At 51.2% G+C, this 26,284-nt stretch overlaps 1 protein-coding gene across 1 annotated transcript; it reads right to left on the bottom strand.

Annotated features, from left to right (window-relative positions):
* Window positions 1–626: 626 nt before the first annotated feature.
* Window positions 627–25,947, bottom strand: LOC144951773 (coagulation factor XIII A chain-like). Its single transcript, XM_078882139.1, has 15 exons — window positions 25,822–25,947; window positions 22,214–22,271; window positions 16,447–16,686; window positions 15,687–15,938; window positions 14,385–14,503; window positions 13,331–13,438; window positions 11,276–11,450; window positions 10,155–10,293; window positions 8,701–8,804; window positions 7,499–7,587; window positions 6,936–7,089; window positions 4,775–5,155; window positions 4,029–4,198; window positions 1,988–2,115; window positions 627–980 (listed from the first exon to the last, which is right to left on the bottom strand). Exons 1-15 carry the CDS (start codon window positions 25,945–25,947, stop codon window positions 812–814), a joined length of 2,412 nt encoding a protein of 803 aa, XP_078738265.1. The 3' UTR covers window positions 627–811.
* Between the last annotated feature and the right edge of the window lie 337 nt (window positions 25,948–26,284).

The following is a 26,284-nucleotide window of genomic DNA, read 5'->3' on the forward strand; positions in this document are numbered from 1 at the left end:
GTTAACATCTCCTAGCCATTGTGATGATGACGAGAGCGAGAGAAACACGCAAACTCCAAATATGCAACAGGCGTCAGGATCTGGATCTAACCCACGACCTCCTGTAGACCAGGCGAGGCGGTTAATATTTCCTAGCCATTGTGATGATAACGAGAGCGAGAGAAACACGCAAACTCTAAATATGCAACAGGTGTCATGATCTGGATCTACCCCACGACCTCCTGTACACCAGGCGAGGCGGTTAACATCTCCTAGCCATTGTGATGATGACGAGAGCGAGAGAAACACGCAAACTCCAAATATGCAACAGGTGTCATGATCTGGATCTAACCCACGCCCTCCTGTATACTAGGCGAGGGGGTTAACTAAATGTATAAACACTATATTTTTTATTTTACCAGGTAAGGCCCACTGACCTATGTTGATCTTTTTCAGAAGTGACCTTGGCAAAAGTGATAGCCCAACGCAGTGGCTTAGCACGTCGACATTTATAGCAGCCAAATACTCTAAACGCCTAAATGTTGATTCTGAACATGGACGGAAAACCCGGAGAAAAATACACGCGACCACGGACAGACCTGGTCTTCACCTGAGGACGGCTGCTTGCGTTGTGGCCGAAACGTCGTGAGAATAATTTTATTGTTTTATTTTATTATTTTATTATTTCCCTTCCACGTGACTTTACCGAAAGAACCAAGAAGACCAGGCGAGGTGGTTAATGTATCGCTACCATGAGCTGTGAATTGGGTGCGGTGGGGTGCGAGATCTTGGAATTCGTCCCAGGTCAGCGCTGCCAGGACGCGGCGCGGAATCAAAGCGCTTGGTCGGCTGCCACCGCACGCCCGCTCACGACGAGCTCCAGCGTGCCGGTGACGAGGAACAGCTCCTTGCACTGGAGACTGACCATCAGCGTCCGCTCGCCAGCCTTGGTGGGCGTGAAGCTCTGGCTGAGAGAGACGCTCTCGCCCGCGTCGATGTCTCTGTGGGGATTCACGCGCGCGCCGCGCGGCACGTTAGAATTCGTGAGATGTGATGAGATGGAAGAGACGGAGATGGGGGCTGTGGGGGGGGGGGGGGGCAGAGATGGACACCGGGCAGAGATGCGGGGAGACGGAAGAAGAGCTTTAGGTCGATGTGTGTGTGAGAGTCTACGTATGTGTGTGTGTGCGTGAGTCGCTGTATGTGTGTAAGTCGATTTGTGTGTGTGTAACTTCATGTGTGTGTATCGAAAGTGGATGTCTGTGTGTGTGTGAGTCCATATATGTGTGTGTGTGTAAGTCGATGTGTGTGTGTGTAACTTCATGTGTGTGTATCGAAAGTGGATGTCTGTGTATGTGTGAGTTCATATATGTGTGTGTGTAAGTCGATGTGTGTGTGTGTAACTTCATGTGTGTGTATCGAAAGTAGATGTCTGTGTGTGTGAGTCCATATATGTGTGTGTGTGTAAGTCGATGTGTGTGTGTGTCTAAGTCGATGTGTTTGTGTGTGTGGGTCGATGTCTGCGTGTGTGTCTAAGTCGATGCGTGGGGGGACATGGGGGGGTGGGGAGTATGAGGGTGGGGGGTTGGGAGATTTGGGGGGAATGGGGGGGTATGGGGGTGGGGGGGGGTTGGGGGTGTGGGGGGAATGGGCGGGTGGGGGGGTTGGGGGTAAGAGGCTGGGGGGTTGGGGGAGTTGGGGGGGTTGGGAGGATTGGGGGTTGGGGGGTGTTGGGGTGTTGGGGGGGTGGGGGGAATGGGCGGGTGGGGGGGATGTGGGTGGGGGGATTGGGGGGAGGGGGTGTTGGGGGTGTGGGGGGGAGTGAGGGGGATGGGCGGGTGGGGGGGGGGTTGGGGGGGATGGGGGTGGGGGGAATGGGCGGGTGGGGGGGATGTGGGTGGGGGGATTGGGGGGAGGGGGTGTTGGGGGTGTGGGGGGGAGTGAGGGGGATGGGCGGGTGGGGGGGGTTGGGGGGGATGTGGGTGGGGGGGGGGGTGTTGGCACATACCGGAAAGTTTTGACCGTGGGCATGAGGAGTCCAGAGCCTTCCATGTTGAAGGATACGTCGGTGAGGGGCACGGGGAGGGGGTTCTTGAACGTCAGCTTGGCAGACATCTCCGTGCCCACTCGGGCCTCCTCCTCACTCGCCTGCAGTGGAGCGACAACAGCAACAACCACCACCACGACGGGGACGGCGACCACGAAACACCACCGTTATCAGCGTCGTCATCATCGTCATCATCATCATCGTCGTCATCATCGTCATCATCATCGTCGTCATCATCATCATCATCGTCGTCATCATTGTCGTCATCATCGTCATCATCATCATCGTCATCATCATCATCGTCGTCATCATCATCGTCATCATCATCATCGTCGTCATCATCATCACCATCGTCGTCATCATCATCGTCGTCATCATCATCATCGTCGTCGTCATCATTGTCGTCATCATCGTCATCTTCTACATCGTCATCATCATCATCATCATCGTCATCATCATCATCGTCGTCATCATCATCGTCGTCATCATCGTCGTCGTCATCATCATCATCGTCGTCATCATCATCACCATCGTCGTCATCATCATTATCATCATCGTCGTCGTCGTCATCATCGTCATCATCATCGTCGTCGTCTACATCGTCATCATCATTATCGTCGTCATCATCGTCATCATCATCATCGTCATCATCATCATCATCGTCATCATCATCATCGTCGTCGTCGTCATCATCGTCATCATCATCGTCATCGTCTGCATCGTCGTCGTCATTGTCGTCATCATCGTCATCGTCAACATCGTCATCATCATTATCGTCGTCATCATCGTCATCATCATCATCGTCATCATCATCATCGTCGTCATCATCATCGTCGTCATCATCATCATCGTCGTCAGCATCGTCACGACACACGGTGCAGGGAGCCCCGTTGGGTGCCCGCCGCCACGTGTCTGCATCTGCAAGTTCTACGGTGCAACTTGCATCCGACTTACACGTTGGCCACCTCTTTGGGTCCGGCTTTAGACCCCAAGGAGTTGGGGGCAAAACGCCAATTGTTGTTGCCCAAGTAGCTTTTGTGTGAGCGTGTATGTGAGTGTGTGGCCGAGTGTGTGAATGTGTGTCCGAGGGAGCGAGCGTGTGTGTGGGCGATTGTGCCCTTTGGGTGAGTGACCGAGTGTGTGTGTGGGTGTGTGTCTGTGTGTGTGAGTGACCGAGTGAGTGTGTGAGCGAGCGAGCGAGCGTGTGTGTGGGTGTCTGTGTGTGAGTGACGGAGTCAGTGTGTGGGTGAGTGTGTGGGTGAGCGAGCCAGCGAGTGAGTGTGTGGGTGAGTGACCGAGTGTGTGTGTGGGTGTCTGTGTGTGAGTGACGGAGTGAGTATGTGGGTGAGCGAGCGAGCATGTGTGTGGGTGTGTGTCTGTGTGATTGACCGAGTGAGTGTGTGTGTGTGTGAGCGAGCGAGTGTAAGTAACCGAGTGAGTGTGTGGGTGAGTGACCGAGTGTGTGTGTGGGTGTCTGTGTGTGAGTGACGGAGTGAGTGTGTGAGTGACTGTGTGTCTGTGTGAGTGACCGAGTGTGTGAGTGACTGTGTGTCTGTGTGAGTGAGTGAGTGTGTGAGTGATTGTGTGTCTGTGTGAGTGAGTGAGTGTGTGAGTGACTGTGTGAGCGAGCGAGTGAGTGTGTGTGAGTGACTGTGTGTCTGTGTGAGTGACTGAGTGAGTGTGTGAGTGACTGTGTGTCTGTGTGAGTGAGTGAGTGTGTGAGTGACTGTGTGAGTGACCGAGTGAGTGTGTGAGTGACTGTGTGTCTGTGTGAGTGACCGAGTGAGTGTGTGAGTGACTGTGTGTCTGTGTGAGTGAGTATGTGTGTGAGTGACTGTGTCTGTGTGAGTGACGAGTGAGTGTGTGAGTGACTGTGTGTCTGTGTGAGTGAGTGAGTGAGTGTGTGAGTGACTGTGTGAGCAAGCGAGTGTGTGTGTGTGTGAGTGACTGTGTGTCTGACCGAGTGACCGAGTGAGTGTGTGAGCGAGCGAGCGAGCGAGACGCCACTCACAGCGATGTCGATCGTGGGCACGCGCAAGCTGACGACGCGAACTTTCGTGACCATGTTCCCAGTCTCCTCCACCCGCGCGGACGCCGTGAAGTTCATGGTGCCGTGCTCGCTGAGGTGGAGCAGGTAGTCGCTCACCAACACCGGGAACTCCAACTCACCGGCTGTGCACAGCACGCGCATACACAAAGATTCAGCCCCCCACCGCCGGTATAGCCTTCAAGCGTTCTGGGGCAAGTGCTGTTACGCGAGTGGCACCTATGAAGGGGAAAGGGTGGGGCGGGGGTGGGGGGAGGGCATCATCATGCCCGGCCGCCTTTGTCTCCCCAGGGGTGATGTTTACCGCACAGCGCACCGGGGACTCAGTTGAGGCTGAGTCGACCGAGGGGAGGCCCAGGACCGGTACGGATAGTCACTGTTGGTGGTGGTGGTGGCCGTGAGAGGGAATCGTCACCCCTCCCCCCGCTCACCATCGTCACCCCCCGTTCACCATCGTCACCCCTCCCCCACTCACCCTTGTCACCCCCCCTCCGTTCACCATCATCACCCCCTCGTTCACCCCCCCCCCCCCGTTGACCATCATCACCCCTCCCCTCCATTCACCATCGTCACCCCCCCCCCGTTCACCATCATCACCCCTCCCCTCCATTCACCATCATCACCCCCCCCGTCCACCATCGTCACCCCTCCCCTCCATTCACCATCACACCCCCCCCCCCTAGTCACCCCCTCCCACTCACCCTCGCCGGCCTTGAGCACGGCTGTAGCCGTGTCCCTCTTGAATCGCCGCCGCGTGGCTCCCGTGTAGGAGGCGAAGTCTCCCTGCACGTGAACCGTCACGGTGACGACGGCGGCGGCGGCGGCCCCTTCATTGTTCGCGACGAGGACCTTCACCGCGAAGTCGCCGCCCACCGCCGCGTCGCCGATGGCGAACGAGAGGGTCACGGCCTCGGGGTCGCGTCCACGTCTCTCGGCGACGAAGTCGTCGGCCGGAGTAGACGCTCGGGACGCCACGGACAGCCCGCGCAGCGCGTCGTCCGCAGGTGTCGACGGGGAGTAGGCAACGAAGTCTATGCCTCCCGCCATGGCACGCGCCATCGTTTCGCGTTCCTTATTCGATCCTTGGGGGAAGGGGGGGGGGGGCGGTAGGAGGGAAGGAAAGGATGAACCCGCTGACCCCGCGGGACAACTACACACAGGAGGTTCGCGAACCCTGACGCCTGCTGCTGTATATTTGGAGTTGTTGTGCCTCTTTCTCATCATCATCATCACGGTGGCTAGGAGATGTTAACCACCTCGCCTGGTGTACATAGGTCGTGCGTTCGATCCCGACCCTGACGACGTCTGCTGCTGCATATTTGGAGTTTGGGTGTCTCTCTCATCATCATCACGGTGGCTAGGAGATAATAACCACCTCGCCTGGTGTGCAGGAAGTCGTGGGTTCGATCCCGACCCTGACGCCTGCTGCTGTATATTTGGAGTTTGCGTGTCTCTCTCATCATCATCACGGTGGCTAGGAGATAATAACCACCTCGCCTGGTATGCAGGAAGTCGTGGGTTCGATCCCGACCCTGACGACGCCTGCTGCTGTATATTTGGAGTTTGCGTATCTCTCTCTCATCATCATCACGGTGGCTAGGAGATGTTAACCACCTCGCCTGGTGTACATAGGTCGTGCGTTCGATCCCGACCCTGACGACGTCTGCTGCTGCATATTTGGAGTTTGTGTGTCTCTTATCTCATCATCATCACCATCACGGTGGCTAGGAGATGTTAACCACCTCGCCTGGTGTACATAGGTCGTGCGTTCGATCCCGACCCTGACGACGTCTGCTGCTGCATATTTGGAGTTTGTGTGTCTCTTATCTCATCATCATCACCATCACGGTGGCTAGGAGATGTTAACCACCTCGCCTGGTGTGCAGGAAGTCGTGGGTTCGATCCCGACCCTGACGCCTGCTGCTGTATATTTGGAGTTTGCGTGTCTCTCTCATCATCATCACGGTGGCTAGGAGATAATAACCACCTCGCCTGGTATGCAGGAAGTCGTGGGTTCGATCCCGACCCTGACGACGCCTGCTGCTGTATATTTGGAGTTTGCGTGTCTCTCTCTCATCATCATCACGGTGGCTAGGAGATGTTAACCACCTCGCCTGGTATGCAGGAAGTCGTGAGTTCGATCCCGACCCTGACGCCTGCTGCTGTATATTTGGAGTCTCCGTCTCTCTCTCTCTCTCTCCGTGGTCACGTGGAGTTGTGTTTATCATCTGGGACCTCCGGGTTTTCGCTTTCCCCCTTTCACGTTTCGAATCGACGTCACCGGTGTTCAGATTGCGTTTGGCCGCTCCTTGAAATTTCCACGCGGCGACGGCAATAAGCCACCTCCGTTCAGCTACCATGTCGCTTCTGAACAAGAGCCGCACTACGGCTTTGTAGGAGACCCTTGCCTCGAGGAATAAACAAACACAAAACGAACGAACTTTCGGCCGTGCATCAGTGTTATCATCTCGGCTGATCGAGCCAAGCGACTCTCTAAACCACGGACGAACCAACAGCCCAAGAGGAAGTGGTGGCAGCTACAGGACATCGTTCGGTGGTTATAATATAAAAAAAGTAATAAGTGTCCCAGTTTCGATTTAAAGCTTTCGTGACTGCAGGGATTCATCTTCTTGGTTCTTTCGGTAAAGTCACGTAAAAGGAAGTAATAAAATAATGAAAATTAAACATAATAAAATAATATAGTGGTTGTGAGAATTATTTTATTATGTTTTATTTTTATTATTTCATTACTTCCCTTCTACGTGACTTTACCGAAAGAACCAAGAAGATGTGTCCCGGTGTTCCTCGAGCGTGGTCAAAAAAAATCGGTTATTTTTTTCCGAACTCGCGTTGGCCACGTACCCTCGGGGAACTTGTACTGCAGGGTGATGTCCTCGCGCCGCATGCTGCCCACCGCCTTGGTGCTGATGTCCTTGCCGATGACAGACGTGTCGGTGTACACCTTGTGGAACCTCCAGTCCTTGCCCCAGACCCAGTACACGCGGTCGCCGTTGACCTGGCCCGCGCGCGGAGCGACGGGAGTTTAGCCCGCGTCGAGGTTGGTCGTTGTTGTTTTTGGCGTTGGGTACGAACGCGTAAATATAAATGCGTGGTTTGATTAAACGTAACAAAAAAAACTGTAGTTTTTTTTTGTTTGAAGGTAATTTAATGTTATCACGCACAGACGCATGAGGACAAAGATTCCGCTCCCCCGTGTATAGCCTCAACAGACTGTTGGGACAAGTGCTGTTAGCGAGCACCTATGAAGGTCGGCACTGTGGCACACGAGACACACACACAGACACAAACAAACACACAGACACACACACACAGACACACACAGACACACACACATACAGACACACAGACACACACACACAAACACACACACAGACACACACAGACACACACACACAGACACACACCTCTGCGAAGACGAAGGGGGTGTCGTGCTTGATGTGCACGTGACCGTTCTTGACCGCCACCTGCGGTGCGGGCCCGCACTGCATGAGGCCTGCATGGAGGCACACAAAGACAAAGACCCCCCGTGTAGCCTTAACAGACTGTTGGGGCAAGTGCTGTTAGCGAGCACCTATGAAGGTCGGCACGGTGGCACACGAGGTGGTGGGTGGCCAGCACCACGCCCGGCCGCCTTTGTCTCCATAGTGGTGATGTTTACACATCGCACTATTTCAGGCCGAATCGACCTAGGGGAGGCCCGGGACCGGTTCAGATAATCGTCACTGGAGTTGGCCGTGAGCGGGAATCGAACTCAGGTCGCCAGGTTCGTCGCGCAGAATGAATGACTAACTAAGAATGAATAGACGCCTGATGAGCGAACGAATGAATGAATAAAATGAATGACTTAACGACTAACTGAATGAGTAAGAATGAATAGACGACTAATTGATGAGCGAATGAATGAATAAAATGAATGACTTAACGACTAACTGAATGAGTAAGAATGAATAGATGGATTAACTAACTTATGAGCAAACGAATTAATAATTAAATGAATGACCTAACGACTAACTGAATGAGTAAGAATGAATAGAGGACTAACTGATGAGCGAATGAATAAAGAATAAAATTATTGACTTAATGACTAACTGAATGAATAGGAATGAATAGACGATTTTTTTTTTTACTGATGAGCAAACGAATGAATAATTAAATGAATGACTTAACGACTAACTGAACGAGTAGGAATGAATTAGACGGACTAACTGATGAGCGAACGAATGAATAAAATGAATGACGTAACGACTAACTGAATGAGTAAGAATGAATAGACGAATAAATGAACTGATGAGCGAATGAATGAAAAATACAAATAATGACTTAACAACTGACTGAATGAGTAGGAATGAATAGAGTTTTTTTACTGATGAGCGAACGAATGAATAATTTAATGAATGACTTAACGACTAACTGAACGAGTAGGAATGAATTCGACGGACTAACTGATGAGCGAACGACCGAGCAATTAAACGGATGGACAAGCAAACCAGCGAGCGAGCTAACACCCAAAACGAGCGTTGCGAACGCAAGCGTCCGAATGAATGAACGAAGAACGAACAAAGAACGAACGAACGGTGGGGGGGGGTGGGGGTGGAAGTGCGCGTACCGTCGCTCTGCTCCTGCGGCGTCGCGTCCACGACCTGCCAGCCGTCGTTGTCGACCGGCAGATCGGGCCTCGCCATCCACGCCTCGTTCCACACGTGGAAGTTCCTGAGATGCGGGCGCGAGACGGGGTTTTGTGTTTGAGTTTTTTGTTTTAGTTTATTTTTTTTTTCACCATTGGAACCTCATTTGCCAGTAAAAAAATATGATAATTGTTTTTTTTATAACCTTCTATCTGGCAGATGTCTCATAGTGTAAATGCTTACCCCGAGCTCTCAATACTCTGAGAGTGCGCTGTTTTTGAGTTGTGCGCCTTTTGGCGTCATCTGGTCCAACACCAATGGAGACTAGGCTCTAAGGAAAGCTGTCTCGGGTGTGGACCAATCAACTTCAAGGACAGTGCATACATTATCAGAGTTGTGTTTTTGTTTGCATTATGACTGCAGGTATTGTGGTCTATGCAAACATGACTGCTTGTAAAAAAGGTGTCAGTTTTGTTGCCAGATAGAAGGGTAAAAAAACAATTATCATTTAATTTTTTTTGTTTTAGTTTTTGTTTAATATTTGTTTTTTGTTTAGCTTAAGTTTTTTTTCGTTTTTGTTTTGTTTAGTTTAGCTTGTTTTTTTCTTATTTTTTTTTGGTTTTGTTTTGATTTTATATTTTTGTTTAGTTTTTTTTTTGCATCACCGGCGGGCACAAGGCATTGCCCCCAACCCTGACTCCGGCCCCAACCCCCCCCCCCCGCTCAGCCCTCACAATGAACGGCCAACAGATGGAGTAAGCGGTGGACAAAGAGGGCAGCATTACGCCGCGCCCTTGGTTCGGGCCACCCCTAGGTCAGCTCAGCCATAACAAAGAATGAGTACTGTACCGTGACCAGCGGTAGTGGCGGTGGACAAAGGGACACAGATTCACCGCCTGGTTCGGGCAACCCCTAGGTCGGCTCAGCCATAACAAAGAATGAGTACTGTACCGTGACCAGCGGCAGTGGCGGTGTACAAAGGGACACAGATTCACCGCCTGGTTCGGGCAACCCCTAGGTCGGCTCAGCCATAACAAAGAATGAGTACTGTACCGTGACCAGCGGTAGTGGCGGTGGACAAAGGAACACAGATTCACCACCTGGTTCGGGCAACCCCTAGGTCGGCTCAGCCATAACAAATAATGAGTACTGTACCGTGACCAGCTGTAGTGGCGGTGTACAAAGGGACACAGATTCACCGCCTGGTTCGGGCAACCCCTAGGTCGGCTCGGCCATAACAAAGAATGGGTACCGTGACGAGCTGGAGAAAAATCACAACATTGTTGGTTTTTGCGCGGAATTTTGTGTTTTCAATCGCTTCATCGCTCAAACTTTCGCTGTAGGTCATTCCGGTGATGCCCGGGTCAAATAAATGAACAAAACTTGACACGTGACCTTGGGAGTCTACAGCCCCACTCCCTGTGGCTCGACTCACCAGATGGAGTCGTGGTTCAGCGAGTCGATGGGCCACATGTCCTGGTCCAAGTAAGTGTCCATGGTCAGATTCGCATTTTGGTCGTGCATCGACGAGAAGTTGGAGATGCTGCGACACGGGATGCCCAGACAGCGAAGAACTGCAACAACGCACCACGCCACGACCTCTGATTAGCACGGGTTGGCTACGTACGCTGCGAAAGAAGATCAATATAGAAACACCACACCACGCCAGGCGAGACCACAGCATGCTACACCACTCCAGACCACACCACGCCACACCAAGCCACACCACGCCACACCAGACCACACCACGCCATGCCACACCACTCCAGACCACACCACGCCACACCAAGCCACACCACGCCACACCAGACCACACCACACCAGACCACACCACTCCAGACCACACCACTCCAGACCACACCACGCCACACCACGCCACACCACACCACACTGTGCCAGACTAAAACAAATAAGCAGACAAATCCCACCTCCCTCCCATACATCATCCCTCCACGTAAATAGAAAATTGCGATTTGACACATCCCATCAGCCAAACGGCCATCCTTTCTGGGTGTGCACCAAATTTCAGCAGCATTGGCACAAAGCCTGGGCCGGTTTCCACATTCAGTGCCTCATCAAAGGCGTAAAAAAAGAGATGCTCCTAATCTGCCATGGCTGCCATCATGCCAGCAGCAATTTCCGAGTGGCCTTTGCGAGCGGGCGAGATGGTGAGCGGGCGAGATGGTGAGCGAGTTGGTGAGCGGGCGAGTTGGTGAGTGGGCGAGATGGTGAGCGGGCGAGATGGTGAGCGGGCGAGATGGTGAGCGAGTTGGTGAGCGGGCGAGATGGTGAGCGAGTTGGTGAGGGAGCGAGTTGGTGAGTGGGCGAGATGGTGAGCGGGCGAGCTGGTGAGCGAGCGAGTTGGTGAGCGGGCGAGATGGTGAGCGGGCGAGCTGGTGAGCGGGCGAGATGGTGAGCGGGCGAGCTGGTGAGCGAGTTGGTGATCGGGCGAGCTGGTGAGCGAGTGGGCGAGCGGGCGAGCCGGTGAGCAGGGTGAGTTGGTGAGCAGACCGAGTTGGCGAGCGGGCGATCGGGCGTTGCCCGGCGCTGCCTCACCGGTGACGAGCAGCCCGGAGAACACCCAGCACTGGCCGTAGCGGACGGGACGCCCCGTGAGGCCGTAGCGCAGGAGGATGTCGACGCTGCCGTTCCACGCGGTGGGCGGAACGCCGTTCCTGTAGTGCCCCGACCAGCGGCCCTTCAACACGCCGCGGTCATCGTTGGCGTTCACCTGGTCCAGGGGAGAGGGGACGGGGGGTAGCCGGACAGGGCGCCAGGGTGGCGAGGAGATGTTAACGACCTCGCCTGGTGTACAGGAGGGCGTGGGTTCGAGCCCAACTCTGACGACGCCTGCTGTATATTTGGAGTTTGCGTGTCTCTATCTCATCATCATCATCACGGTGGCTAGGAGATGTTAACGACCTCGCCTGGTGTACAGGAGGTCGTGGGTTCGATCCCGACCCTGACGACGCCTGCTGTGTATTTGGAGTCTGCGTCTCTCTATCTCATCATCATCATCATCATCACGGTGGCTAGGAGATATTAACCACCTCGCCTGATATGCAGGAGGTCGTGGGTTCGATCCTGACCCTGACGACGCCTGCTGTATATTTGGAGTTTGCGTGTCTCTCTCTCTCATCATCATCATCACGGTGGCTATGAAATGTTAACGACCTCGCCTAGTGTACAGGAGGTCGTGTGTTCGATCCTGACCCTGACGACACCTGCTGTGTATTTGGAGTTTGCATGTCTCTCTCTCTCCCCGCGGTCGTGTGGATTTTCCTCCGGGTTCTCCGGGTCTTGTTTCAAGGCGGCCGGGGTGGGCTCAACGCCGCTGGCCACACCGCCACCTTCGTAGGTGCCGCTCGCTAACAGCACTTGCCCCGACAGCCTGTTTAGAGTTCACAGGCTACACGGATCAGCACGGGGGGGGAGTGGGTGGGTGGGTGGTGGGTGGGTTCTTTGGCTATGACGGCTCACAGTGCAATAGAGAACTGTCGATCAACTCTACAACCCTCTGGGGTCTGCCCAAGCTCCCATACCCCTGGAGGAGAAGGGGACAAAAGGGAGCGGGCGGAAAGAGGAGTGGGGTGGAAGAAGGGGGGAAGAGGGGGGAGGAACAGGGGGGGGGGGGGCAGGAGGGGGGACAGGGGGGTAGAAGAGGGGGAGGAACAGGGGGGGAAGAGGGGGGAGGGAGAGTGGGGGAAGAGGGGGGGGGAGAGGGGGGAAGAGGAGGGGGAGAGGGGGGGAGAGGGGGGTAGGGAGGAGAAGAGGGGGAGGGAGAGGGGGCGGGAAGAGGGGGGGGGGGGAAAGATGGGTAAGAGGAGGTGGGGGAAGAGGGGGGGAAGAGGGGGGAGGAACAGGGGGGGGGGACAGGGGGTGGAAGAGGGGGGGGGGAAGAGGGGGGAGGGAGAGGGGGGGAAGAGGGGGGAAGAGGGGGTGGGGGAAGAGGGGGCAGGAAGAGGAGGGGGAGAGGGGGAGGGAGGAGAAGAGGGGGGAGGGAGAGGGGGCGGGAAGAGGGGGGGGGAGACGGGGGGGGGGAGAGGGGGGGAGGGGGGAGGGAAGAGGGGGAGGGAGAGGGGGCGGGAAGATGGGGGAGAGAGGGGGAGAAAGAGGGGGTGGGGGGTGCCTAAATGCCCTCGTGAATGAAGGTGCCCTGGAGGGGCCTCCATGTTTGGTGGTGCTGAGCTTCCTCCCTGCCATCTCGATGCTGTCGAGCGGAGATTTTATTTGACACTTTACCGGCCCATTCCTGGGGGGAGCAATGCCCTTTCCAGTTGGCTGTAACGGTGACGGGTGGTTCTTTTGAGTGACGGGGAGATGATTTTGAGTGACGGGTGGTCCAAGTTCAAATTCATGTATTAGGTGTAGCCCTGTGAGCCATCCGGCTCTTGAATCGTGTGCAACCGCAAAAAAACAAAAAAACAAAAACATGAACAAGAAAACATCTTAAAGAGAGTCTGTGACTATGCGCAAACAGAAAATCCAAGAAAAGACGGAAAAATATTGCAGAAAAAAGCACCGTACACCAACGCTGTGTGCAAAAATCCCAGTGGGATTAATTTGAGTGACGGGGGTGATGCTTTTCAGTGACGGGTGGTTCAAACTCACAATGGCAGAGGCGGTGCGAGACACGGCGATGGGGCTCCCGCGGGAACTCATTCCCAGGCCCCCCTTGTCCAAGAGGGAGAGGCAGACGTCCAGGATTCCGCGCTCGAACTGCAACGACAAACGCACGTGGCCATCGAACGATCGATGTTCATCACCTCGCCTGGTATGCAGGAGGGTCGATCACGACCCTGATTATGGATTTGAAGCTTTCGTGACTGCAAGGATTCATATTCTTAGGTTTTTTCGGTAAAGTCACGTAGGTAAAAAATTTAAATTAATAAAAGTAAAATAAAAATAAAATAAAAATCACGACGTTTCGGAGGCAACACAAGCTTCCGTCTTCAGGTGGAACCGTCACAGCACGATAGCTGTATCAAGTGATATCAAGTGATACAGCTATCGTGCTGTGACGGTTCCACCTGAAGACGGAAGCTTGTGTTGCCTCCGAAACGTCGTGATTTTTATTTTTATTTTACTTTTATTAATTTAAATTTTTTACCTACGTGACTTTACCGAAAAAAACCTAAGAATATGTGGTGGTTATGGGTAGCGGTAGTGGAGCGATTAGCGCGCTATCTAAGAACCCAGCGACCCGAGTTTGATAACCCGCTCAAGGTCAACACCAGTGACGCTGATCTTAAACCCGTCCTGGGCCTCCCCAAGGTCGACTCAGCCTCAAATGAGTACCTGGCACCACGTGTCAACATCGCCACTTGGGAGACTAAGGCGGCCGTACGTGCGTAATGGCCACCCACCCCCTCGTGTGACACAGTGCCGGCCTTGAAGGCCGCTGCTCGCGAACAGCACTTGCCCCGACACTCTGTCAAGGCTACGTGTGGGATCTTTGTCTTTGATGGTGATAACCGTGTTCATTGTGCCAACGGTAGCGGTAACGGCGGCCGTGACGGTGGTGGTTGACTACGGCGGTCGTGAATGTCGGCAACGGCGGACAATTGCGCTCCATCGCGGTGGCGCGGGTGGCATTAGCGTCGAAGGCCGTAACGAGCTGTGGCCCCACCAACCCCTCGTCTCACCCACGGTCGCACACACACACCTGCCCGAAGTTCCAGTGGTGCGTCACGATCTGCTCGCTCGTGCCCAGGTAGAGGCAGCCCGTGTCGTTGAGCACGTACTCCCGCCTCCACGACTCGTCGCGCATGAACACCTGGTCCTCTGCGGCACGTCGGGCGGCACGGGTTCGCGGTCAGTGAAACCCGCGGAGAGACGGGCGACTCCGCAATCGCCCCCTCCACCAAAACACCCCGCCCACCCCAACCACTCAACTCACCCATCCACCAAACCCACTCAACTCACCCGCCCAACAAACATACCGACCCCCCCCCCGAACCACCCAACCCAACCCCTCCCCCCTGCCCCAACCCACCTACCGAACCAAACCACCCACCCACCCCACCCACCCCAACCACTCAACTCACCCACCCACCCAACACACTCAACTCACCCACCCAATCAACCCACCAACCCACCAGAACGACCCAACCCAACCCCTCCCCCCGCCCAATCCACCTACCCAACCACCCAACCCACCCACCCCAACCACCAAACCCACAACACCCACCCACCCCAACCACTCAACTCACCCACCCACCCAACCCACTCAACTCACCCACCCAATCAACCAACCGACCCACCAGAACGACCCAAACCAACCCCTCCCCCCGCCCAACCCACCTACCCAACCACCCACCCCAACCACCAAACCCACAACACCCACCCACCCCAACCACTCAACTCACCCACCCAACAAACCCACTCAACTCACCCACCCAACAAACCCACCGACCTACCCGAATCAACCACCCCCCGCGCTCTCATCACACCATCAGCTCTCGGATGTAGCGAGCTGATGGTCTCAGCTAGCGGTCACCAATCGCTTAACGTGATTTGGCTCTTGTACATAATTAATGTACAGCGCTGTGTGATACAATCAGCATGAATGACGCTATATAAAATGACTTTATTACAGCATTATTATTATTACCATGTCTCCCCCTCCAAAAAAAGAAATCCCCCTACCCTCATGCCCTCGCTGATCTGCAAATCTTTCGCACCGAACGTAGCCAACCATGCTCATTGGATGTGCGGGGGCAGGACAACAAACTACGGCCGGCGCTGTAGCAGCAGCAGCAGCAACAGCACCAGCAGTGTCACCACCAAAACAAAATCGCAAGACAGCTTCGGGATGGAAGCGGTCTCAGTTTGCAAGAGGAGATGCCGCAAGGAGAGACCTCGATGGAAGTGAAGCAGACCCACACACCCCTACCCCCCCCCCCCCCCGAAGGTTACCGAAAGTCATCGATGGAGGCCCTGGGAATGGTAGGAGGGGAGGACCCACCTCTGCACCACGGGTTGAAGAGCACATAGATGTCCGTATTGGGGTCCCTCTCGGTCCTGTTCAGCCGTCCGTTCGACTCGGTCACGACGTACATCTCGAACCGGCCCACGATGCAGTTGGGGGCCAGGTTCACGGAGATGGTGAGCTTCTTGCCGCCGGAGTACAACACCGTGGCACCGAAGCGGCTCTCGGTCTTACATTTGTTCACCTCCACCACCACAAGGGAGCCCCTGCTCTCCAGCGGGAAGCGTCCTGCCCAGCGACGACGGGACGCCGTTAGAAGTCAGAATTTGGGGATGTAAGCCACGGTTCCAGAGGTTGATGCCAGAATTTTGTGGGGTCAGGCCATAATTTCAAGGGTTAAAGCCATAATTTCTGGGTTTAAGGCCAAAATTTCAGGGGTTAAAGCCATAATTTCTGGGTTTAAGGCCATAATTTTAGGGGTTAAAGCCATAATTTCTGAGATTAAGGCCATAATTTCAGGGGTTAAAGCCATAATTTCTCGATTTAAGGCCAACATTTCAGTGGTTGAAGTCAGAAATTCGGGGGCTCAAGCCAGAATTTCTGGGATTTAAGCAGGAAATTTGGGAATTCAGGCCAGACTTTGGCAGTTGAGCCGGCAAGAACGCTTAAGCAAATGTCCACGTGTCGTTAACCCTTCTCAACCCGACACAGCCAATTCATAAAGTTTGTCATGTGAATAACAAAACGTGGAAATTAATTACCCGTCCCCCACAACCCCACGCCAATACCCACTCACCGATCTGCAGCTCCAGGCGAATCTTGTCTTCTCTGGGGTCGTAGGGGCGGTTTAGCTTGAGCTGCAGGTCAAAGGGTTCCCCGCGGCGCAGCACGAGGTTGTCCACCTCGTAGTCGCTCGTGCGGTGCCGCGCCCGGTTGGCCGCGATCCGCTGGTCCACCGACCGCACCGCGAGGTGGCGGCGCCTCTCTACGCCGGGAGAGTCGCCGCTGCCGGGCAAATCGATCCTGGGCAAGTGCCCTGACGGTGATTTCGCACACGGCCGTTAGAAATAATCCACGCCTCGCGTGTCCCCGGCTGGCTGCTGGCCTGGGCTCCTGTCCACCCCGACCTCCTCCCCCCCCCCCCCCCTCGGGCTGTGACGTGACCATTGCTTGGTGTCCGAGTGGGGGTTACGCGGGGCTACGGAGCTATCTGTGCGTGTGTGTGGGTCAACTTTAAAAAAATTATTATAATTTTTTTTGCCAATTGAATCGAACTTTCGAAAAATGTATTGTTTGGTTTAGTTTTCGATTTAAAGCTTTCGTGACTGCAGGGATTCATCTTCTTGGTTCTTTCGGTAAAGTCACGTAGAAGGGAAATAATAAAATAATAATAAAAATCAAACATAATAAAACACAATTCTCACGACGTTTCGGCCACAACGCAAGCAGTCGGCTGCTTCTCACGACGTTTCAGCCACAACGCAGTGAGAATTGTATTTTATTATGTTTTATTTTTATTATTTTATTATTTCCCTTCTACGTGACTTTACCGAAAGAACCAAGAAGATGTTTGGTTTAGGTTAGTTTAATTCTCTGTTGCACAGCACCGGGTTTGTCTACTCGTAATTGCAACGTAAAGTCAATGCGTAAGTTGCGTTTACTGTTGGTGCAATCGTTCTCATGGGTAGGACAGGACTGTCGCCACGTCTACTACAGCTAGGTCGTCTGCAGCTTGGCAAAAAGTTTCCCATGATAATGCTGCTCATCCCAAGCTCTACGTGTTCTGATGCGTGCATTGTCTTTGTACCGGTCGCCTTTCGGCGATCGCTGGTCTAACACTGGCGAGACGAGGCCATGAAAAAGGCTGGCTCTGATGTAGGCCAATCAGTTTCAAAGACAATGAATATAAATCATAGCATGTTGTTTGCATGTTCACCGCAAACACGTGTGATTAATGCAGACTCGATGCGTTAAAAAAATTAACCCGTAAAAACAAAGTTTTTCACTCTAAATCCTTTATATGCGTGGCGGCTAGAATCCTCTCGTCCTCTGGCTTGAGATGGCTGCCACCTATGGGTCAGATGATTGTCTGCCACCATTAAGCAATTGGTAATTAAATATAAAAAAAAAATTCCTAAAAAGTGTAAAATTTTGGATTTTTTTTTCACGAAAATTAATTGTCACGCACAACGAGTCTGTGTGGAAAATGTCAGCTCGATTGGATCACGGGAAGTGGGTTAAAAAACGACCGAAAGATTTGCACGGTCGTAAGCGCGCAAGCAAGCAAGCAAGTGAACTTAATATAAAGGATTTGAAAAGGGCATCGATTTGGTACTCTTAGGTTTTTTCGGTAAAGTCACTTAGGTAAAAATTAAAATAAATAATAAAAATGATAAAAATTATAATAGAAATGAAATTAATTTAGATTTTAAGCTTTCGTGACTGCAGGGATTCATATTCTTGGTTCTTTCGGTAAAGTCACGTAGAAGGGAAATAATTAAATAATATTGCTATTTTTTATATTAATATTATTTTATTATTTCCCTTCTACGTGACTTTATTGTTTAATATTTTTATTATTTTATTATTTCCCTTCTACGTGACTTTACCGAAAGAATCAAGAATAGAAATTAAATAGTAAATACATATTAATATTTCATTATTTATTTAATAAAAGAATAATATTTTATTTCTATTATCATTTTTATAATATTTATTATTTACTTTTATTTTTACCTACGTGACTTTACCGAAAAAAACTAAGAGTATGAATCCTTGCAGTCACGAAAGCTTCAAATCTAGGACATCTATTTGGTGTTAGAACATCTTAGCACAGAGATATTTCGAAAGGTACCTATTGTTAATGAGAAAACGTGGTGTGCATTTGTGTCTTTCGTTCACGTGAAATCCTGGTCACAAAAGCAACGTTCGTGGGGAATAATAGCCGTTTTATATTCTTTTGAGGCATAAGCAATTAAAAAAGAACACTTTGTACCCAGGGACAAAAATTGCGTGACATCGTTTGTGATCGACCAAAACACTCACGGCTCTTGCGAAACTCCCTTCCTGTGGGGCATAGAGGAGGAGCCGAATGGACTGATCACCCATCTCAAGGCCGTAATTATAATATAATTATAATATATATTGGGGGGGACACATGCCCTCCCAATAAATTGCTATATATTAAAAAAAAAAAGTTGCTATGCTATGGAAATGAAAACTACAATTTGCTAAACCTTGGTCACAATATCTGGACTTGTATTCATATAAATCAATGCATAGATTTCTGTTTATATGATTGTGGTTATGGTTGCACTTTATGAATCCCTAATCTCTGCCATTACATACAATGAAACAAGAAATGGTAAAAAAGTAAAAACAGAGCAATGTAAATACAATACACTATTAGACATAAATTTCGATTTAAAGCTTTCGTGACTGCAGGGATTCATCTTCTTGGTTCTTTCGGTAAAGTCACGTAAAAGGGAAATAATAAAATAATAAAAATAAAACATAATAAAATGTAATTTTCACGACGTTTCGGCCACAACGCAAGCAGAATTGTATTTTATCATGTTCTATTTTCATAATTTTATTATGTTTTATTTTTATTATTTTATTATGTTTTATTTTTATTATTGTATTATTTCCCTTCTACGTGACTTTACCGAAAGAACCAAGACTATTAGACATTATTGTAAAACATAAATGAAAAGTACATCCCATGTGTTAGTGAATTTTAAAATATTTTAGGCAGGAAATTAGTTTTAAAATTTAGATTGTTTTCTTCTGGGTTGGGACCCCCAGACACCCTGAAACATTTGCCCCCCCCCCCCCCCCCCCAATGTTGACTCCATGGATACGGTCTTGATCCATCTGCCTCTTGTGGACGGGGATAGAGTATTGCACCCTCGCATGCGCTAGGGGGCTCGAGTTTCCTCCCACGTCGAGTGTAACAAACACCCATCACTCATTGCCATCCCAATGTGCAGACCGGTGTACAGCAATCGTTTGGAGTGTCGGCTCTACAGCACCTGGGCAGCCTTCCAGCGATTGAGAGAGGCCAATATATAAAAGTAATTCACCGAATTTATTTATTATTATTATAAAACAACCCCGCCCCGCATCATAGGCGGCATGATGGGAGCCGTCATCCATATCGCATTACTAATCATTTACAACCCTTCGTGCATTACAAGCACGCACAGACACAGATGTATAAGTAATCCGCCTTGGTTGGGCGGCAGGCTAATCGTAACCCTCATTCTCTCTCTTTCGCCCGGGCGATGGTCCAATAGTTCCACGTGTCCCTGTGTCAAGACTCTTCTTGACCGAATTGAACATCTAATAATACTAAGAACCCCGCCCCCCCCCCCCTAGGACGTTCCCTTGCTACTGAGCCAATTTAGTGGAGCCTGTGCAGAGGTCGCAAACGGGGTTTGATTCCTTACCCGTACCCGTACCCGGCCGCACCAAAGTCGCAAATGGGTACCCGTACCCGGTAGCCGTTCCCTACCCGTACCCTACCCTAAATGAGTGACAAACGGTGACTCACCAGTGACTCACGGTCTACCCGTACCCGTACCAGGCCGCACCAGGGTCGCAAACGGCTACCCGTACCCGTACCTGGCCGGGTACGGGTAGCCGGGTATCGGGTAGGGTACGGCTATCGGGTACCCGGTTGCGACCTCTGAGACTGTGTGATCTATATGGGGCCCTGTGGGGTCCTTTGGGAGGCACTGTTGGGCTTGTAGAACCCTATGGGACCTGTGTAATACTATGGGACCTGTGGAACCCTATGGGACCTGTGGAACCCTATCGGACCTGTGGAACCCTATGGGACATGTGTAACCCTATGGGACTTGTGGAACCCTATGGGACCTGTGGAACCCTATGGGACCTGTGGAACCCTATGGGACCTGTGGAACCCTATGGGACCTGTGGGACCCTATGGGATCTGTGGAACCCTATGGGACCTGTGGAATCCTATGGGACCTGTGGAACCCTATGGGACCTGTGTAACCCTATGGGACCTGTGGGACCCTATGGGACCTGTGGAACCCTATGGGACCTGTGGAACCCTATGGGACCTGTGGAACCCTATGGGACCTGTGGAACCCTATGGGACCTGTGGAACCCTATGGGATCTGTGGGACACTATGGGATCTGTGGAACCCTATGGGATCTGTGGATTCCTATGGGACCTGTGGAACCCTGCGGGGCCCTGTGTGGTTCTATCGGGCGTCGCGATTTCAGGATGCGCTTCTGCGACCGTCTGGAACGCCCTTCCTTCATTTTTTTTTTATTTTCGATTGAAAGCTCATTTCTTTAGAACTGCGGTTTTTGTGTTTAGTCTTGTTGTCCTTGTCTCGCACCTCCGATCAGCACGGTTGGCTACGTACGGTGCGAAAAAAGTTCAACGTACGCACGGGCACACATACAGGCGCGCTGTGCGTGTCTCAACAACCGTGATATAAAAATAAAAACCACGGGCCCCACCAAACCGCACCCAACATGACATGTCTGGCCCGAATCCAGTGACTGGGTTGACATTTCCGACCCGATGTTTTGGCTTATTACATAAGTAACACTGTGGTGGTGATGACGATGATGATGATGATATTTCTGAGGATCGCTGGGCTGATCCCTCGCCTGCAGGATGCCAGCGGGGGCCCACCATGGAAAGGTGATTGTTAACAAAAAATGAGTCGATAAAAAGAAAACGATTCAAATCGACGGATTTGTGAAAACAACAATCGTGACTATCTAAACGAAAAAACTAAATTGTGTTGTTTTGTTGTTGTTGTTGTTGTACCAGCTCTTTTTCAGAAGCGACCTGACTTTCACAAATAATAGCTCAACGAAGTGGCTTATCATCGCCTGCTAAATTCATAGTAGCCACACACTCTAAACGTTGCGATGTTGATTCTAAATGTGGAGGGAAAACCCAAAGGACCCCGAGAAAAATCCACGAGACCGTCTTCTTGGTTCTTTCGGTAAAGTCACGTAGAAGGGAAATAATAAAATAACAAAAATAAAACATAATAAAATAATTCTCACGACGTTTCGGCCACAACGCAAGCAGCCGTCCTCAGGTGAAGAACAAGTCTGTCGGGAAGACAACGTCTGAATGACGCTGTCTTCTGAATGACGCTGTCTTCCCGACAGACTTGTTCTTCACCTGAGGACGGCTGCTTGGGTTGTGGCCGAAACGTCGTGAGAATTATTTTATTATGTTTTATTTTTATTATTTTATTACTTCCCTTCTACGTGACTTTACCGAAAGAACCAAGAAGATGAATCCCTGCAGTCACGAAAGTTTTAAATCGAAAGCCTTACACGTGTTAAACTGAACCTGAAATCTCAATTCCCCTGCGCACGAATACGGGGTGAACCCGCGCGGCTCGACGGCTCCGGGAGAAGTCGACCTCGGGCCTCAGGGGTTTCGTGGCACAAGACCCTAACTATCCACCGCCACCGCAGTTTGTCTGAGCCATCGGTGTAGGAGGTGCATCGGTTTGTACGTTGCAGAGGGGGGGAGGGGGGTGGGCCGGGTAACTTACAGGGCCAGGACGGTTTCAGAGGCCACGTGTCCCTCGAAGCGCCTCCTGCCGCCTCCACCTAGCGAGACAATGTAAACGGAGACATGAGGGGCCGTCCATAAATGACGTCACGCACCTAGGGTGGGGGGGGGGTCAGACATTTGTGACGAGGTGGGGGGTGGGGGGGTGTTTGAGAAATGTGACGTCACATCAAAATGCGCAACTTTAAATAAATATAGACAACACGTTCTACTTAATTAAATAGACTTTTTAATAAATGTTTTCTCCTACAATATCAGAGTGCAGCGCCACATTAAATACGCACGACAATGACAATGGTTTAAAGCGATTTGAAGCATGTTTTATTTTAAAAATGGAAAAATGGTTTTGAGGTTTGGGACGTCATATTTGAGAGGGGGGGTCTGACTTTTTGTGACGCCGTGTGACGAGGGGGGAGGGGGTCAAAAAATCGTCCAAAATCCCGTGACGTCATTTATGGACAGCCCCTGAGAGATGTTAACTACCTCGCCTGGTGTACAGGAGGTCGTGGGTTCGATCCCGACCCTGACGCCTGCTCTATATTTGGAGTCTGCGTGTCTCTATCTCATCGTCATCACGGTGGCTAGGAGATGTTAACTACCTCGCCTGGTGTACAGGAGGTCGTGGGTTCGATCCCGACCCTGACGCCTGCAGTGTATTTGGAGTCTGCGTCTCTCTCTCTCCCTGTGGTCGCGTGGATTTGTCTCCGGGTCCTCCGGTTTTTTCTCTCCACATTTAGAATCAGCGTCATCACGCGTTCAGAGTGTTTGTCTGCTGTTAATGTCCACGTGATGAGCCACTTCGTTCAGCTACCCTGAGTGACTTATGACAAGTAAACCCGTAAAAACTAAGTTTTTCACTATAAATCCTTTATATGCGTGGCATCGGGGCGGCTAGAGTCCTCTCGTCCTCTGGTTTGAGATGGCTGCCACCTATGGGTCAGATGATTGTCTGGCAGCATTAAATAATAGGTAATTAAATATTTATTTATTTTTCCCTAAACAGTGTAACATTTTTCACGAAAATGCATTGTCACGCACAACGAGTCTGTGTGCAAAATGTCAGCTCGATTGGATCACGGGAAGTGGGTTAAAAAACGACCGAAAGATTTGCACGGTCCTAAGCAAGCAAGCAAGTGAACTTAATATAAAGGATTTAATAAAAAGAGCTGCATAGCTCAGTGGGCCTTACCTGGTAAAATAAAAATAAATTTCAGTTATATTAACAAATTTCGTTAATAACACAGCGGTCTTAAAAACGAACGACGCTATAGAAATGTGTGTCTATAATTCACTGGTCAACAAAAAAAAAAGTTTTTTTTTCTGGCCTGGACTTTTGCAGCTGTTCTAGACTAATTTCAGGGTGCTGATTCCAAATCTGATCTCAGATTTGCTCTATCACATCTCATTTTTATGCTATCGGCATACCCCATTTTCATTGATTTTACCCGAAATTAACTCTGTCACTTATGATTGCAAGTTGTTGCGAGTCAGTGACTGCTTTAGTGTTAAAATATGGAGCTGTATTTTTAGGATAGTGTGCTTATAATATCATTTTATGCAGATATCCACATTTATTTAATATTTTTCTTCTGCAGTTTTTATTGAAAATGCAATATTGGATATCTCAAAAACCTGATGTGATAAACAAAAACTGATGCCAGATTTGGAATCAGCACCCCGAAATTACCTTGAAACCGTTGGAATAGCTTATGCCAGAAAAAAGTGTGTTGACCAGTGTAATCGGCGACGTTTCGGGCGATGGCCCTTCTTCATAGCGAAGTGACATGGACCGCTGCCCTCCATCGAGCGGCACTGCCACCTCGAAATCGCCTCCGACCTCCCCACTGCACCTGCTCAGGTTCAACTCCTTCGCGTGACATCCACATGTCTCTCGGGGCGTCGCCTTATCGCCCTTACCACACACATGTCGGTGATGTACAGCGCGTCTTATTCGAACGCTGGGGAGCCGGACAAGCCCCTCTCTGTACCAGCGCGGACGGCACCCTCGTGGTGTTCACCTTCTGAAGCGCTCGCTCGTCACCGTGGCGTGCGCGATGACCACCAAAATCACCACCACCACGTGGCTTTTCTTTCGTGTTGTGCGCGGTGCTTTTAGCGCCACGGCGCGTGGATTTGTAGCGTTTGTTTTCATTTGTTTGCTGGTGACTTTGTGTGTTTTATATCGAAATCGCTGCTGGCGGCAATAAAAGTTGTTTAAAAGTTAAAAGTCTCGACGTTCTCAATCTTTGCCGTCTCTCTCTCTCTCTCTGCTCCTCCTCCTCCTTGTGCTCAATCCACTCTGTCGCTCTCTCCCTCTCCCTCCCTCTCTCTCTTCGTCGGCCCCCTTTCACTGGAACAAACTTCGCCCTGCACATTAACCGGGCGCCTTGACTCACTAAGTTTCCGCTCCGCACTCAAAACTCACTTCTTGTTACCCCTCGATCACACCACGACCCCCCCCCCCCCCCCGTTAATTTAATAACCATTACCACCACTGTTACTGTTCACTCTTTATATGCTCATTATATGGCTATCACTCATTAACCCCCATTCATTCAATTATTCATACTCATTTAATTCATCATTCAATAATTCATGAATAATTCAATCGTCTAGCATTCACTCATTCATCATCATTATTCAGTCAATCATTTATCATTAATTAAATCATTCCTCATCATTTAAATCAACATTGAATCATTCATCAATCATTCAATCATTCGTCATGATTCAATCAATGATCTATCATTCATTAAATCATTCATCATCATTGAATTCATCATTGAATCATTCATCAATCATTCAATCATCATCATTCATTCAATCATTTATCATTCATTCAATTATTCATCATAATTTAAGTAATCATTCAATCATTAATCAATCATTCGTCATCATTTACCGTCATCAGTTTCGCTTTCACCGAACTCACGCATCACGGATTTGCCCCCCATCGCTTCCCCCATCGATTTCACTCACGCCATCGCCACCATTACATTCACGTGCACCGCTGCTACTTCTGCGTAAAGCGCCTTGCACAAGGCGCTACGTGAATTATTTTAAGATCAAATCAGATGCGTCCACGTTTTCCCAGTCGTTTTCGTACCCCTGTCCCCACGTGTGTGTGCGTCTCTGCGTGTCCCCGTGTCCCCACGGTGTGTGCGTCTCTGCGCGTCTCCATGTCCGCGCCACTGTGGGTCCCATGCAGTGTCCCCCGTCTCATCGTCGCTGTCCCTCTGCGTGTCCGCGTGTTCCTGTGCCCACGTGTCATCATGTCCACTTGTCTACTTGGCCGCGTCTCTGCGTGTCCCCGTGTGCCCGCGTGTCCCCCCATGTCCCCACGTGTGCCCTCTTTTGCCCGCGTGTCGTCCCCGCATGCCCCACGTGTCCTCGTGTCCACTTGTCTACTTGGCCGCGCCTCTGCGCGTCCACGTGTGTGCGTCTCTGCGTGTCCACGTGTGCCCGCGTGTCCCCCCATGTCCCCACGTGTCTCCGTGAGTGTCCCCCCGCTTGCCCCACGTGTCCCCCACGTGTCCCCACGTGTCCCCGCGTCCACGTCCGCTGTGTGCGCGCTGGGGGTGTCCGTACCGAGCCGTCGGTGCCCTCCGACGCGAACGCCGTTCGAGCCGCGATGCGACTCGCGGACCAGCGCCCACCGTCCATCCACGTGGAGGTCGAGGACGGGAAACCAACGCGACCGTAGGCGCTTGACATGTCGACGGATTCTCACTCTCGCTCAGTTCGCTGTCCAATTCGTGACGATTCTCAGACCGCGACAACAACAACGACGACAACCACGAGTCTAAGCGACGTGCGTTCGCTTCTGTCCTCAACGAAATCAGACCTTTTCTGCTCCTATCTCTTGCCACGCCGCGGTTTTATACTCGTGCCTAGCGGCATGCTTGCACAATCCGAGTCGGGGAGAGTGACTTTTGGGACGACGATTTTTTTTTGGGGGGGGTGTGGTTGGGTGTGTCGGTGTGTGGGGAGCGGTAGTGTAGCGATTAGCGCGCCGCGCTATGAACCTGGCCACCCGGGTTCGATTCCCGCT

This window comes from Lampetra fluviatilis, chromosome 63, assembly GCF_964198595.1.
Source record: "Lampetra fluviatilis chromosome 63, kcLamFluv1.1, whole genome shotgun sequence".
Classification (NCBI taxonomy): Eukaryota; Metazoa; Chordata; class Hyperoartia; order Petromyzontiformes; family Petromyzontidae; genus Lampetra; species Lampetra fluviatilis.